At 40.5% G+C, this 17,350-nt stretch overlaps 1 protein-coding gene across 1 annotated transcript; it reads left to right on the top strand.

Moving 5' to 3' along the window:
• The first annotated feature begins 605 nt into the window (after positions 1–605).
• On the top strand, positions 606–15,645 carry LOC145396750 (baculoviral IAP repeat-containing protein 7-like). Its single transcript, XM_080270034.1, has 7 exons — positions 606–663; positions 9,611–9,906; positions 10,400–10,496; positions 10,753–11,141; positions 12,535–12,765; positions 13,445–13,559; positions 15,452–15,645. The coding sequence occupies exons 1-7, from the start codon at positions 606–608 to the stop codon at positions 15,643–15,645; spliced, it is 1,380 nt and encodes a 459-aa protein (XP_080126160.1).
• Positions 15,646–17,350: the final 1,705 nt, after the last annotated feature.

Here is a 17,350-nt window from a genome sequence, read left to right as displayed (position 1 = left end):
GTCCAAAATACTTAAGAGTAGGTGGCTAGTCTATACCTCTGGTGGCTTTAATTTAATGAAACCTCTAGTCACCTTGTAGGAATTCAATACGATGTCCCAACGACACATGACCTTCGCTCCCACAAACAACATTACACTATAGATTGCTTAATTTCCTCTGACTGAATGGAACCTTACACAGGCTGGCTCCAACACGACAGCATATGTAATAATTTTAATTTGACACTTCCTGTTGCGCGTGATGTACTCCGGTTAGTGGGTCTGATAAGTTGATAAGAGAGAAGGTATATATGAGGAGCGTGGGGTCGCGTTGTTCTCAGTAGTACGGGCAAGTCCCTTTAGTGTGCTGCACTGTGAGGCGCCTCCCCCCCCCCCACCCCCGAACCGGCTCCCTTTACAAGACCACCGCACCATACTGATCCTAGCAACACCAGAATCACTTCTTGCCCCCCCACATCAGTCCTAGCCACATAAGCCGTAGCTACACTATATCCTATTACTCCTAAGCGCGCTTCACCACTCCTAGACACATCACCCACCCTCAACAGATCAGTCTTAGCACACCTTTGTACACCACAAGACACCACTGCCAGCCACAACACACCATGTCTGGCCTTCAGTATGACGGAGTAGTGCTGCAGGACGCCATAAAGAACGAGAGAGGTGAGTTACCTGCTGCAGCGTTTACACCAGCTATGCCGACATCTGTTAGGTCCTTCATTACCCTGAATTGACTTCTGACGATTGACATGCACAGGCCACAATCGTAATGGAGGATTTTCTTACCCTTTCAGTACGAGGGTCCTTCCTACGGTGAATGAAAGTGTTTAGAAATAGCTAGAATTAACCAGATATGTGAACATCGAAGTGGAAAGGTTAACGACCATTACGTGCTATCAACAAAAGACATTGTTACCAGTACGTTCAGTGACAACACTTAATGAAATTAGACAGACATTGCTGTGTTATAAGATTCATTGTCCTGTGCTTCTGATAGTAATTAACAGCATAAGTAAGAATACTTTATACAGAGAGTGTAGAACATAAGCGTTGAGTTTGGTGCAACACAGCACTCGCATATGCCGTCTGTGTGTCGTCACCACAACAAGAACTGCTGCAGTGGTGCTCCAGTAATTGCTTTGTGGAGGCCTGGACTCGTTCAGTGATCCTCGGTCGAGGGGAAGGTTTAGTGTAAGAATACTGAATAAATCATCCTCGTAAGCTGGAAAAAAAATACATAGGTCTTGCCAGAAACCAGGGAATATATCAACCATCGTCACGATCGTAACCGAGCGTGACTTGATTCGCATGAGGTGGGGAAATCTACACTGAGGCTGTTTGATCTCACTGAGGACGTTATTCAGAGAAAGGAGATCCCAGGCACAAACTCCCCTTCCAGTGTAATAGGAAATACGAGGCTGCTTGCACACAAGTACTGAGAGATTATCTGACACGAGACGTAGCAAACACGATCCCCCCCCCCCCTTTAATACCAAACGTTACTGTTTCCTTCCCCAGAGGGATCCATTTGAGCGATTTCACAATCAGCAGTCCACTTCTTTACCACTCGAACATCATAATTGTTTCAAAATATGTATCCCACGCTCAACTGTGAAATACTGATAGCATGTTGTTTTTTACCAATCTTACATCAGCGAGTGTAATTTTACAAGTCCGATTTACGTAACAGTGATATATAGTACAGCCATCGTAAAACAAGCTAAATGGCCATACCAAGGTGGAGAATTCACATTTTGGAGGAAACCAAGATCCTTCATGACTGTATTCGAAGTCAAGTACCATTAGATGATTTCGTTCATTTGGGACTGTCTGTGGCAAGAATAAAATTATAAAAAGACGTCATCGCACTGTAGGAGTCTGAGAATGCCTGAGGAGAACACCCGAGATTGTGCAAGGCTCGGTTGATTAGGAAGTGGTTGTGTTGCTCTCTTCACTGCGGCACTGTGTTGATAGTTCGCTCAGTTTTGCTATTCTCGTTTTTTGTTGTCCGCCTTCAGAAGACAGAGCGATAATGTTTTTGCCTGCCTCTGTGTGTCTGTCGGTGTGTGTGTGTGTGTGTGTGTGTGTGTGTGTGTGTGTGTGTGTGTGCGCGTGTGTGTGTGTGTGTGTGTGTGTGTGTGTGTGTGTGTGTGTGTGTGTGTGTGTGTGTTCTTACCTAATTGTTCTTACCTAATTGTATCTTTACAGGAATGAGTCAAGCTCGTACTGTCTCGTGTCTTAAACCATATTTATCGTACGTATCCTTAAATTTGTGAATTGTTATGGCACACACTATATCATATGGTAGTGCATTCCATTGATCAATTGCTCTGTTTGGGAAACTGAATTTCCTTACGTCTTTTATTACCTCTCTTCTTATGCAGTTTTTTGCAGAGTCCTCTTGCTGATGCTTCTCCATATGTTAAGTAATCATTTATGTCTATTTTCTCCTTCCCTAATATGCACTTATATAGCATTATCATGTCACCTCTTTTCCTTTACTCCTGTAGTGTTGGTAGATTCAGTTTATTTAGTCTTTCTTCGTAGCTTAGGTCCTTTAAGCTTGGTATCCATCTTGTAGCGGCCCTTTGAACTTTTTCAATCTTGTCTATGTGCTTTTTGAGATCAGGACTCCAGACTACTCATGCATATTACAGGGTTGGTCTAATGAATGATGTTATTATCCTTCTTAGCATTCTTCATTTATGTATGTGAATGCTATTCTCATATTTGCAAGCAGTGTATACATGTTCCGTACCTTCTCGCTGATGTGGTCAGCCGGAGATAGTCTGTTATTGATGATCACACCTAGGTCTTTCTCTCTTTCTGATGTGTATAGGGTTTTATTTCCTAACTTATATTCCCAGTCAGGTATTTTACTTTTACCAAACTTGATTACATGACACCTGTCCACATTGAATTCCATTTGCCATGTACTACTCCATTCGTGAAGTTTATTTAATTCTTCTTGTAGCTCTTTACAAGAGTCTGTGTTAGTAATTCTCCTTTGTATTTTTGCATCATCTGCAAACATATTCAGATAGCTCTCATTTCCAGTGTTACTGTTTATATCATTTATATACACTAAAAACATGATTGGTGCCAGCACTGAACCCTGTGGTACTCCACTAGTCACTTCTTTCCATGATGAGTAGTTTCCTCTTAGTACTGTTCTCATTTCTCTTTTTATGAGAAAGTCTTGCATCCAACAAAACAGTTTGCCTCGAATTCCTCCTTGATGGTACAGTTTCCATAAAAGTCTTTGGTGTGGTACTGTGTCAAAAGCTTTCTTGAAATCTAAATAGATACTGTCCACCCATCCTTCCCTTTCCTGTATTGTGTTTGTTACTCTGTCATAGCAGCTCAACAGATTAGTAACACATGATTTTCCTTTTCTGAAACCAAACTGTCTTTCTGTTATCATACTGTGTTCTTCTAGATGGTTTACCCAATCTTTTCTTATAAGCTTTTCTAATACCTTGCTTACAACACTGGTCAGTGATACTGGTCGGTAGTTGAGTGGATTTTGTCTATTTCCTTTCTTGAATAAGGGGACAATATTTGTTTTCTTCCAAATATCAGGTAGTTTACCTTGACTCAAGGATTTCTTGAAAATTAAAAATAATGGTTTACTTAACTCCTTTGCACATTCTCGTAGTACCCAACATGAAATTTCATCAGGACCACTTGCTTTTCCTCTGTCTAATCTACTTAACTCCTCCTGTATTACTTTTTCTGCTATTTGTATATCTGGTAGTATGTGTGGACATGCATGTTCCACATAGTCCCTCTCAAAATTTTTTTCTTCTGTCAAAACTAATTGGAAATTCTTATTTAGTGCTTCACAAATATCTTTCTCTTGTGTATAAGTGATTCCCTCGTCCGTAATGGATTGTATTATATCTTTTACTTTGGTTTTGCTTCTGATATAGCTGTAAAACAGCTTTGGTTGATCACTACTTTTATTTATTATATCCTCCTCAAATTGTTTTTGGGCTTCCCTCCTTATTCTTGTATAATCGTATCTTGCCTGTTTGTAATTATTATACGCCCTTTCACTGTTATGTCTTCTGTATCTATTCCACAACAAATCTCTTCTTTCTTTTGATTTTTTACATTCTGTATTGAACCATTTCTGTATTTTCTTATCTGCTTCTTTGTGCTGTGGGATGTACTTCTGGACTACTGTTTCATAAAATTCACAGAATTTTTTATATACAGCATTTAAATCTTGTCTTCTAAGCTCATTTTCCCAATCAACTTCTAAGAAATACTTCTTTAGGTCTTGATAATTTCCCTTTTTATAGTTTAGGCTCTTTTTGTAACTGTCATTGCTGTTTACTATGTCATATGCTATCCTGAAGTTATAATTTAGTACTGCATGATCGCTTTTGCCGAGTGGAGGGTGATATATTAAACTGTCAATATCATTTTCTTGCCTAGTAAATATTAGATCTAGCACTGAAGGTACATCAAGTCCTCTTTTTCTGGTGGTTTCCCTCACATGTTGCGTTAGGAAGAACTCTTGTACGAGATCCAGGAGCTTTTGGTCCCAACAGCTTTCTTGGCTAATTATATCTAGAGTATTCCAATTTATATTTGTATTGAAATCCCCAGTTAGTATAATTCTTTCTGATTTCTCTTCCATTTTATGTAGCAATGATCTCAAACTCTGAATTGTACTCTCTGCCAGGTCCTCATATTCATCTCTTTCCCATGTGTTTGATCTGGGTGGCATGTACAAATTGGCTACAATTACTTTACCTTCAGATGTGTTGATCTCTACTGCAATCAGTTCTACTTGTGATGGTATATCTAGTTTTATTTCATTGACTTTTAGATTTTTCTTAGTTAATATTATAATTCCTCCTCCTTTTTTTGAATTTGTCTCTTCTCCAAATATTGTATTCCTCTAAGTTTAGTATGTCATTGGATATCTTTGGTGTTAATTTTGTTTCAGTTAGGCATATTATTTGTGGTTCATTTTCTCTGACATAATCATTCATCTCTAGTAATTTAGATACCATTCCATCCACATTTGAGTACATCAAATACTTGTCATGACATGGTTCTACTACCTTCCTCCTTTTTATTCCATCCTGTTTGTGTACCACTTTCGTACCTGCAATCCTATTACTTTGTGAAAAAAAAAAGTTCTTCTTCTCCTCTTCTGATCTTCCCTCATTTTTTGTTTTTGCTTCCTTCCTTTTCTCTCAGTAATTCCAGTTCCTCTTGTGTTAGGCATCTTTTTATCCATACATTTTTGAACTCCTCTTTTTCCATAAGATTCTTTGCCTTTTTTCTTATCTCTTCCACAGTGTTTACACTCTGGAAAGTCACCTTTAGAGGTCTTGTCTTGCTTTTCTCATATTTCCCTAACCTTTTGTGTTCCTCTATGTCTTTACTACAGATTTCCTCTGATACTTCTTTCAGTAAGCTCATTACATTTGCCATCTCCTTTTTGTCCCTTGTGATCTTGTTTTTTACTTCTTCCTCTTCTATACCAGTGATTACTATAGATTTGTTTATATCTTCTGAATCTCTGACTAACTTTGGATTGTTTTGGATTATTCTTTTCACTTCCTTTTTAATGCTTTTTTCTTCCACCCTTGTTTCTAAGTCTTTCTTTACTTTCACCATTTCAACATACGTGGTTTCCACATCATTTTTGTAGCTTTGCACAGCTTCATTCACCTGTGTTATCTTCTCCTCAGTATCACTGCTCTGGTCTATAAGATTGCTTATTTGCCTAATTGTCTCTGTGTCATTTTTGAACTCTTCCAAAACCCTCTCATGATTGACTACTCTACTTGCCATTTCACTCATTTTCTTCCTAAGTGTACTCAATTCCACTGTCAGTTCACTGATGGTTGTGTCTTTCTTGTTGGCCTCCCTTCCTAGTTTTTCTATTTCTTCCTTTTGCAAGTGCATCTGCTTCTTTATTTCATCAATTTCATTTTTGAAAGCCATTTCTAGTTTGTTTACACGTTCAACCAGCCTATTGTGAGTCTCCACTTCAACCAGTTCTTGGTAGAAATCATCATTTTGCTTTTTACCTTTATCCCTTTTCTTTTCCAAATTTGCTTTACTAAAGTATGTATCCATTTTGCAATACTAAAAGTGCAGAGTATGTACTCACAATCCCCGTGTTGTTGTAGTCTAAACAAACCTCAGATGACTCAGCGCATTCTTTCGTTTTGGTTCTCTGTGTGTGTGAGTGTGTGTTCTTACCTAATTGTTCTTACCTAATTGTATCTTTACAGGAATGAGTCAAGCTCGTACTGTCCCGTGTCTTAAACCATATTTATCGTACATATCCTTAAATTTGTGAATTGTTTTGGCACACACTATTTCATTCGGTAGTGAATTCCATTGGTCAATTGCTCTGTTTGGGAAACTGAATTTCCTTACGTCTTTATCACCTCTCTTCTTATGCAGTTTTTTGCAGTGTCCTGTTGCTGATGCTTCTTCATGTGTTAAGTAATCATTTATGTCTATTTTCTCCTTCCCTGATATGCACTTATATAGCATTATCATGTCACCTCTTTTCCTTCGCTCCTGTAGTGTTGGTAGATTCAGTTTATTTAGCCTTTCTTCGTAGCTTAGGTCCCTTAAGCTTGGTATCCATCTTGTAGCGGCCTTTTGAACTTTTTCAATCTTGTCTATGTGCTTTTTGAGATGAGGACTCCAGACTACTGATGCATATTCCAGGGTTGGTCTAATGAATGATGTTATTATCCTTCTTAGCATGTCTTCATTTATGTATGTGAATGCTATTCTCATATTTGCAAGCAGTGTATACATGTTCCGTACCTTCTCGCTGATGTGGTCAGCCGGAGATAGTCTGTTATTGATGATCACACCTAGGTCTTTCTCTCTTTCTGATGTGTATAGGGTTTTATTTCCTAACTTATAATCCCAATCAGGTCTTTTTCCACTTTTACCAAACTTGATTACATGACACTTTCCACATTGAATTCCATTTGCCATGTACTACTCCATTCGTGAAGTTTATTTAATTCTTCTTGTAGCTCTTTACAAGAGTCTGTGTTAGTAATTCTCCTTTGTATTTTTGCATCATCTGCAAACGTATTCAGATAGCTCTCATTTCCAGTGTTACTGTTTATATCATTTATATACACTAAAAACATGATTGGTGCCAGCACTGAACCCTGTGGTACTCCACTAGTCACTTCTTTCCATGATGAGTAGTTTCCTCTTAGTACTGTTCTCATTTCTCTTTTTATGAGAAAGTCTTGCATCCAACAAAACAGTTTGCCTCGAATTCCTCCTTGATGGTACAGTTTCCATAAAAGTCTTTGGTGTGGTACTGTGTCAAAAGCTATCTTGAAATCTAAATAGATACTGTCCACCCATCCTTCCCTTTCCTGTATTGTGTTTGTTACTCTGTCATAGTAGCTCAACAGATTAGTAACACGTGATTTTCCTTTTCTGAAACCAAACTGTCTTTCTGTTATCATACTGTGTTCTTCTAGATGGTTTACCCAAGCTTTTCTAATACCTTGCTTACAACATTGGTCAGTGATACTGGTTGGTAGTTGAATGGATTTTGTCTATTTCCTTTCTTGAATAAGGGGACAATATTTGCTTTCTTCCAAATATCAGGTAGTTTACCGTGACTCAAGGATTTCTTGAAAATTAAAAATAATGGTTTACTTAACTCCTTTGCACATTCTCGTAGTACCCAACATGAAATTTCATCAGGACCACTTGCTTTTCCTCTGTCTAATCTACTTAACTCCTCCTGTATTACTTTTTCTGCAATTTGTATATCTGGTAGTATGTGTTGACATGCATGTTCCACATAGTCCCTCTCAAAATTTTTTTCTTCTGTAAAAACTAATTGGAAATTCTTATCTAGTGCTTCACAAATATCCTTCTCTTGTGTATAAGTGATTCCCTCGTCCGTAATTGATTGTATTATATCTTTTACTTTGGTTTTGCTTCTGATATAGTTGTAAAACAGCTTTGGTTGATCACTACTTTTATTTATTATATCCTCCTCAAACTGTTTTTGGGCGTCCCTCTTTATTCTTGTATAATCGTTTCTTTCCTATTTGTAATTATTATACGCCCTTTCACTATTATGTCTTCTGTATCTATTCCACAACAAATCTCTTCTTTCTTTTGATTTTTTACATTCTGTATTGAACCATTTCTGTATTTTCTTATCTGCTTCTTTGTGCTGTGGGATGTACTTCTGGACTCCTATTTCATAAAATTCACAGAATTTTTTATATACAGCATTTAAATCTTGTCCTCTAAGCTCATTTTCCCAATCAACTTCTAAGAAATACTTCTTTAGGTCTTGATAATTTCCCTTTTTATAGTTTAGGCTCTTTTTGTAACTGTCATTGCTGTTTACTATGTCATATGCTATCCTGAAGTTATAATTTAGTACTGCATGATCACTTTTGCCGAGTGGAGGGTGATATATTAAACTGTCAATATCATTTTCTTTCCTAGTAAATATTAGATCTAGCATTGAAGGTACATCAAGTCCTCCTTTTCTGGTGGTTTCCCTCACATGTTGAGTGTGTGTGTGTGTGTGTGTGTGTGTGTGTGTGTGTGTTCCCATTATATCTCATGAACCACTTGAACTACCAACATGAAACCTTCAGGGTATCAAGATATGGCCAAAATCTTGGCTGAGTTCAAAAATGGGCAGTCGGGGTCAAGCTCAAGATCAGCAAAATGGCTGCCAAAGGTCAACTAGTTTTTATCGCCCGCCTTTAGCACCATTATATTTCATGAACCGCTTCAGCTATCAACATGAAACCTTCACGGTATCAAGATATAGCCAAAATCTTGGACTTGGCCAACGACATATTCTGGCGAGCGATTAGCAGTCGCCTCCCGAAGGCTTTTCTTTCATTTGGTCATGTCATTCGTCTGTGGCAAATGATGATGATTGATGATGATGATTTTCAAGTCTGCCTTCCTCATTTATTAGTGGAAAAGTGAGCAAGAATGATAATATTATTGATGATGACGAGGAGGAGGAGAATGAGGAGGAGGAGTACATTTTTTTATCATACCCACCCCTTTTATTAGTGTAAAAACAGGGCTAAAATGATGAAGACAACGAAATAATGTTAAGATGATGGTACTGACGAGAGAAAAGAAAACGATGAAGAATTAAATAAACGTTACCCCACCTGCCATGACAGCAACTGAAGTTCGTGTTGAGCATCAGTGCAGTGGCAGTTGCGTTTGTTACATGAGGGATATTAATTATGCCAATGTACTAGGGTTAGAATAGTTATTGTGATGAACGAGCTAAATTTAATTCCCTCTTGTCCTTGAAGCAATGGAGGTTCGTGGCGAGTGTCTGTTCCACTGACTATTAGCTCCCTTGAATGATGATGATAATGACGTACGGTACTGTGATAATGAAGCTCATAGTTATTATAAGGAATGGCCTAATTCTGGCTGTCCTTCTTGTGCAGCAGTTCACGTTCATGGCGAGCATCGGTTCCATTGACAACGACTCTGCTCCGGCAATAATTATAATGACTATATAATAGGGTTAGAATGATGCCTATTAAGATGATGAATGAACTAAATTAACCCGTTCTTGTCCGTGCAGCAATGGAGGTTCGTGGCGAGCGTCGATTCCACTGGCAATCGGCTCTGCTCCTGGAATCTGTCCGCCGCCAAACCTTCACCAGCTGGACCATCCCCTACATAGACGTGGACCAGCTGGCACGGGCGGGATTCTTCTACCTCCGCACAAAGGACCACGTGCAGTGCGCGTTCTGCCAGGGGATCGTGGGCTACTGGGACCCCGGAGACCAACCTGAGTTGGAGCACCGCAAACACTTCCCAAGATGCCCGTTTGTGACCGGCGTGGCCACCGGCAACGTCCCCCTCCCGCCGACTGACGCTCAGGTATGGTGGTGTGCACAGACAGTTTGGTGCACAGGGACTCTAGCTAAAAAACGGGGAGGCATCGCATCCCTTACTGATAGCTGTGTGTGTGTGTGTGGGAGAGAGAGAGAGAGAGAGAGAGAAAGAAAGAGAGAATGTCTATGATGACATACAGTACTGTACCAGGCAAGGCGTAGGGACACGAGGCTCTAGCGACTGTTGTGGAGACCTAAGAGTATATATATATATATATATATATATATATATATATATGTGTGTGTGTGTGTGTGTGTGTGAAAAATGGAAACATTCCATAACTTCAGTCATGCATAAAATTGTTTACTTTTGTACTTTTATTATAACATATACAACTGTCAGACACTTCATAATTAATTTTGGCTATATATTAAAGTAAAAAAAAATAGAAAATAATAAACTACCACTGAGAATGTTTAAAAAACAAGAAAAAAAAACATGGCTAAGATGATGTATGCATGCTTTGTCACAGGACGCCGCCTCGCAGCTGTACACTCTCCTGAACCACTACCACGCCTTCAAGGTTGCCTCCACACGGCCGCACGTGCCCACACCAGCCTACCAGACGGGTCAGTACATGCAAACACATTCCTCAAGATATTTTCCATTATAGGTCGTCTACTTTAACTAGGCAGGAAATTTCGTTCATTTGAAGCTAATTTCTCGTGGCTTAGTGGCAGACTTAAACAATAGCACAATCTTCTACTGTTAATTTTTATTCACAGTTCATGATGGAGAGATGGCATATTTAGACATAGTTAGTGTTGAGAGTGTAGATCATATTTTCTCTCATGGTAATAAATTCGTAAAATGTTCGTGTTACAGACGCGACTCGAGTAGGTGGGAGTGTTGGCCAGCTGGCCTTCCCACACCTAGCCACTCCCTCCAGCCGCCTGGCCACCTACACCCGCTGGCCAAAGGATGTGGGCGTGGGTGCAGAGGCCCTGGTGGAGGCTGGGTTCTTCTCCACGGGTCTGGCTGACTGGGTGCAATGCTTCCACTGCGGCGGGGGTTTGTTTGGATGGCGTCTGGGCGATGACCCGCTGGAAGACCACGCCTACTTCTACCCCTTCTGCCCCTACGTGAGAGTGAAGCGTGGGGAGGCCGCCGGAGCCCCTCGTGTGAGGGACACCTGCCTCCCCACCGTGCCCTCCCGACCCCTCACTCTTACCGAGAACGAGGCAGAACTGTTGTTACATCATCCTGTGGCCCAGGTCAGTGGATTATTACCCCTCCCCCCCTCTCCTCTCTCTCTCTCTCTCTCTCTCTCTCTCTCTCTCTCTCTCTCTCTCTCTCTCTCTCTCTCTCTCTCTCTCTCTCTCTCTCTCTCTCTCTCTCTCTCTCTTTATATATACAGTATATATATATATATATATATATATATATATATATATATATATATACAGTATATCATCATCATCATCATCATCCAGTCCTACATTGCCCCATGAGGAGCTTAGGAGCCCGGGGCTAGGCAGTTGGTCCCGACATTTAAGATGAGAGTGACCAGCCTCACTCATCCCTGAGTGGCATTACATGAGCAGTCAACCCCAACCATTCCTTGGATATAAACCTTCACCGGCTCAATCCGACTGGAGTGCAATAATTACCCACTAAACCACCAGGCGCCAAATTTTGGTTACATGGTTACCACCCAGCATAGTAAATGGTTTCCTGGTGTACAGGAAACCATTTGGCTTGTCACTCAGTGTAGAGTCACCCACAGGCAGAAGGAAGAGGAAAGAATGAAGGAAAGAAAGACAGAAGAGGGAGTGTAATGTCACCCGTAGGCAGAAGGACGAGGAAAGAATGAAGGAAAGACAGAGGTGGATAGAAGGAAAGAAGGGTGGAGGAGAGGAAAGGATAGACACCCGATGGCAGCACTCCATTGAGTGAGTGGATGGTGAGCGGCCCCACCTACCACATATATATATATATATATATATATATATATATATATATATATATATAAAATACCATAGCAGTAGCCGTGTGTGTGTGTGTGTGTGTGTGTGTGTGTTTTGGGCAGCTGAGTGACAACGTTAGACTAGAACAGCACATAAACGTGACTCGGATTACCTGAAATGATCGCAAAGAGCGCGCGAAGCGCGAGGAAACGAGTGAGAAGCACGAGAAAGTGAGAGCATAGCGGAAGAGCCCTCCGCAGGAGCAAGTGCGAGAGGGCCCGAAGGGCCCACGAGCACTTATACAGTATATACTAGAGATAGATAGATACAGAGAGAAAGATAGCCAGAGAGAGATAAATAGATTAATAAATAAATGTTGCAAAGTAATATGGACTTAGATCATAATCACGATGATCATCATGATCTTACTTTCCAATGGAAGCAACTAGGTCCCTATAATAATAATAATAACAATGATAATAACAATAATAATAATAATAATAATAATAATAACAATAATTAATAATAATAATAATAATAATAATAATAACAATAATTAATAATAATAATAATAATAATAATAATAACAATAATAATATAATCATAAAAGTTTCCATAACACTGCTTGTGACCAAGGCGTTGATAATGTCGCTAACAATGCTCCTGATGCTGATGATAACACTCTCCCTCAACCCTACAGCGTCTGGTCGCCATGGGTCTGTCTCGCACGTCAGTGAGGGAGGCGGTGAAGCGGCGTCTGGAGGAGCGAGGCGTCCTTTGCCGCACGGTGACCGACGCACTGGAGCTGGTGTTTGACTACGAGGAGGACCAGCGCAAGAAGATGGCCGCCCTCTGCCACGACGGTGCTCAGTTCCCAAGCCAGGTCAGCAAAATACTGTTCTGTCTATCTATTGCCAGACGCCATAATCCCGTAAGGGGTGGCCATTGGACTTTTCAGTTATTTGTTTTACGGGGAGGGGAACTAACCCTCCACCAACCCACTTGTTGACACGTAGGGAGCAAGTATGGTTTGGTTATATGGTTACCACCCAGGTTTGTTAATGGTTTCTTGGCTTACAGGAAATACTTATTCTAAATTCACCTAAAAAATCTCACTCGTCAGAAAGTTCTAGCGAAATAATCCTATCGTGGTCCTGGCAACTCTAGTGTTCTATTGCAGTTAACGCCAGACGATTTTATTCTGAGGCTGAGTCACAGAAGCCAAGATTGTTAACAGTCACTGCAGCAACATCACAGACTTACAGGCTGAAGTTTTCAAGTATCTGCAGTAATCATGGACTCCATAAAAATTTCTATTAACTCTTTGGCCACGTGGAGCTTCCCTCAGTTGAATAAATAGCCTGCTGTTGGCCAAAATTGCATGCCAGAGTTAGTCTAAAGCACTGAAAGGGTTAACGAATTAGTACCATAACAAATACACTTGTTAAGAATAATGATTAGTAGTTAACTGGGTCAAGCCCCTTCCGTCCGAGATCTCTCCCAAAGTGAAAATATAATAGTGTGTCGCTAGGAAAGAGATATTGTACTTAGGAATATGTAGTTAATATTACGACCTCTGTGTTGCTCTACAGGATGAGAGTGAGAGGCAGCCGTCACACCCCCAGGCCCAAGTGGAAACACCCCAGCATTTTTGTCCCGCCACCGCCATACAAGACAGACTCAATCCAAGCAACACCTCGGACCACGAAAAGTTACTACAAGAAGGTCAGCACAGCTTTATTATTATTATTATTATTATTATTATTATTATTATTATTATTAAAGGAGGAGGATATTCGTAGGCTCACAGAACTGACAATGATGAGGTGCGTCCTTGAATGAGAGGCCGGGGGGGGGGGGAGTGAAGATTTGAGAGGAAGGCTGGGGCCTGAAATGTATTGATGGTGTGATAAGGAGGGATGGAACGAGGTGGTTTGGGCATGTTGAGACAATGGAGGGTGACAAATGGGTGCAGAATGTGTGAACGGCAGGAGTAGGACTGCGAGTAGCAAACCGAATAAGACGTGGGATGAGGTCACAAAATGGGATAAGAGACTGAATAGGGAGGCTGCCAGAGATTGGGCAGCGTGGAGAGCCGCCATTCGGTGACCAAGGCCGACACATGCAAGCATGTTGGAGCCTTTATAAATGTTACGATATGATACGATTATAATGTTATTAATTATTAGAAAAGAGTGTGTGTAGATGGGAGGGTCATGAGGAAACAATGAATGTTGATAGGGTACTTTTAGGGGACTGAAAAGGGTATATGTACGAATGAATCTGAAGATGGAAGGAAGTGTGGTAGAAAAGAAAGTGAATGGACAGGATAAATGAGTGAGAAAAAAAAAAAAAAAAAAAAGCAAGGTGTGGAAATGACACTCTGGAAGTGACAAGGGATCGAGGGGGTTGGACGAATTAACTACGAAGGAGCCCATGACAAGGATTTAATAGTAGACGGTTTGACTCAGATGATATGCAAAGGGCTACACCTTTGAAGTGATGCCAGGACTTTCGAGATTAAATGATGCATGAATGTTTGTGTGGAGAGAAATTCTGCCATCACACTGAATGTGTTAATGACAGCTTCTAACTCCTTAACTACGAGACATCCCGCCCTAAGTTAAAGAAAAATTATCTGGAGGCAGCTAGAACAAAACAAACACAGACGCCCTGGCAGTGAAGGGGTTAAGAGCTGGGTATTATCGGAGTGCACTTGAATGACGCAAGCACAATCTTATCAGGCGTGTTCTGAGGATAACATATTTTCTTGGAACTGTCTCAATGGGTTGTGTAATTCGTTCTTGGCTTTTTATTTTACAGCAGATAAAGAGGGGAAGGGAAAACATAATTTAAAAAATAATCCATACACCAGATTACAGATGTCCTTCCAACAAGACGTATTTTGTGTCTTAACTCTACTAGCTCCAAACGATTGTGTTCACTGTAGGATATGTATTTTTTCTAACTGGAGGGATTAGATAAAGCCTTCATTAACTTCTTCACTACTGGAGAGCCGCCCCAACATTAATAAAAAAAAGTCTGAAGATAGCAAGAATGAAACATAAATGCATCATCGGATTGAAGGGTATAGAGCTTGTGCAATGGCCACTTTGATAAATGAATTTTTTTTTTTTTTTCATTTTTCACTGACGGTTTTGTTGATAGTCTCCTCCTTTTATTTATTTATTTCTAGATCCTACGAATTTCGTTTACCATAGAGGGATGTTGTGGTAGGATGATAAAGATGAAGATTCGTATGTATGGGAAGAAACATGATAGTTCTGTCTATTTATCCGCGTACCTATCTAGCTGTTTAACTGTCTGTCTGTTTATCTGTCTCCATTTCTATCTCTCTGTCTGTCACCCGGTCTATCAATCAATCTATCTAACTATCTATTCAACAAACTCCTCTTTTTCTACTATGCACTGGGAGCTCTAAGACGTCATGTAGAGATGGAGAAAAGCCGCCTATTGTTCTGTGTGTGTGGGAAGAAGCAAGCAGGATTATTCTGCCTGTCTTCTATTTGTTTACCTATCAATCTATCTATCTATCTGTTTATCTATCTGTTTATATATCTGTCTATTAAACATACATTTCTTCCTCTTCCGTGCAGTGGAGGCCCTAAGACGTCAAGTAGAGGTGGAGGAAGGTCGCCTTCTGTGTCGCATGTGTGGGAAGGAGCGAGTAGCAGTGGTGTTCCAGCCCTGCTCCCACCTCCACCTCTGTTCCACCTGTGCCAGACCCAGAGACACGTGCTCCACCTGCGGAACCATCGTCAGGGGAACGCTCAGGCCCATCATCGGCTGAGAGGCTCCCATTATCAATTGGTGGACCCACTCTTTTGCCTGAACACCGTCTATTATCGGCCCAGAAACAGCATCTACTATCGGCCGAGAGGTACCGGTAAGATCAACGACCACTGTTATCAGCTGAGGAAAAAGCTCCGTCACCTCAGTTACGGGAATAATCTGCTGAGAAATAAGCACCTTTGCCACCATTATCAGACTCGCTGCAGTAAGGCCACACCTGATTATCAAGGCTTCCCAGAACTAGAGGCAAGATTCCGGAAAGAGCCTGATATAACAGAAACAGCAACCAGACCTGGCCAGTCCTTTGATATAAGTGACCTGAACACTCACTTAGACTTCTCACCAATCATCCCGTGCCACCATGCTCAGAATAAGGAAACAACAGATTATCAAAGGAACCTCATGAGACAAAGATTCCAAACAGGGGTAAGTATAACAAAAGCAGAAATTAAGCCCTGTAAATTCTCTCATTCAAGTAACCTAAACACCCACATGATGTTTCAAGGTATCATCCCAAACCATCACACTCGCGAGCAGAAGAAAACTGATGATTGCCAAAGTCACATTGAAGCAGATCATAGGTTCAGAATAGACGCCGATATTATAAAAATAGCTACAAAACTCAGCCATATATCTTATATAAGTGGTAAGAACAGTCACTTCAGATACTTAAAATCTCTAAGTACCATCTCAAGCAACCACATTCAGGAGAAGAGAGAGACTGCCGATTACCAAAGCCACCCTGGGCTGGACGCCAGGTTCAGTACAGAGATTGTCATTACGAAAACACAGACTACATCCCCTCAGTTCCTCTATATAATCGACCTGAGTAACCACGTATCTCTAAGTGCCCCACGCCACCACACTCACGAAAATATGGAAGGAGTTGATTACCGAAGTGTCCTTAAAATACTTATCTCAAGAACTGTAAATAAACCCCACCAGTTTTCTCAAGTAAACGACCTGGAAATTCCGTTAAAATCATCATGGGTAAATAAATCGCGCCAGTTCACTCATTTACGCATCCTGAACTCTTACCTAAAATCCTCAGCTGTAAATAAGTCCTTCCAGTTCTGTCATATAAGCCATCTGAAGACTCACTTACGATCTTCACATATCGTCCTGTGCCAGAAAGACCGTGAAAAATCAATCCAACTTGCATATATCTACAGCTTTCAGGATCCCTTTTACCTCAGCCGACTTGAGGAGAGTATTTACAAGCTGACAGGAAACCATCGCGAGAGAAATACCTGCATCGCATCACAGTTACATTTATCAAGGGGTCAAATACGTGTCTCTGGCGTGGTCTTCTCAACACTTAATTATATTTCTTCACAGTCGCTTTTATTCAAGAACCAAAAACAAGTCTCTGACATGGCCTTATCAAGCTGCGACACATTACAGTCATATTTATCTAGGGGTCAAATACGAGTCACTGATATGACCTTAACAACACACAGTTGTATCATCCGTTTATTATCGCATTCATTTAGAAATCAAATTGTATGTAACCTAACCTTATCAACTTACGTCATACGACAATTATATTCACGTCGATGTCAAATACGAGTCTCCGATAAGGTGCCACCAACATATAGCCATATTTATTCTCAATCATATTTACTCAGAGATCAAACAAAATTCTTTCACGTAGTCTCAGAATCCTGTCTCACACCACAATCTAAATTGTCAAGGAATCCAAC

This window comes from Coenobita brevimanus, chromosome 39 (genome assembly GCF_032717465.1).
Source record: "Coenobita brevimanus isolate Jiangsu-jjx chromosome 39, ASM3271746v2, whole genome shotgun sequence".
NCBI lineage: Eukaryota > Metazoa > Arthropoda > Malacostraca > Decapoda > Coenobitidae > Coenobita > Coenobita brevimanus.
The sequence above is the reverse complement of the archived record's forward strand: the minus strand, read 5'-3'. Positions and strand labels throughout refer to the sequence as shown.

Excerpts from the sequence above, each read along its gene's own strand:
- LOC145396750 (XM_080270034.1), top strand. The coding sequence starts at position 606 with ATGTCTGGCCTTCAGTATGACGGAGTAGTGCTGCAGGACGCCATAAAG. Across the intron at positions 664-9,610 it reads CGCCATAAAGAACGAGAGAG|CAATGGAGGTTCGTGGCGAG; the intron begins GTGAGTTACCTG and ends TTGTCCGTGCAG. Across the intron at positions 13,560-15,451 it reads CGAAAAGTTACTACAAGAAG|TGGAGGCCCTAAGACGTCAA; the intron begins GTCAGCACAGCT and ends TCTTCCGTGCAG.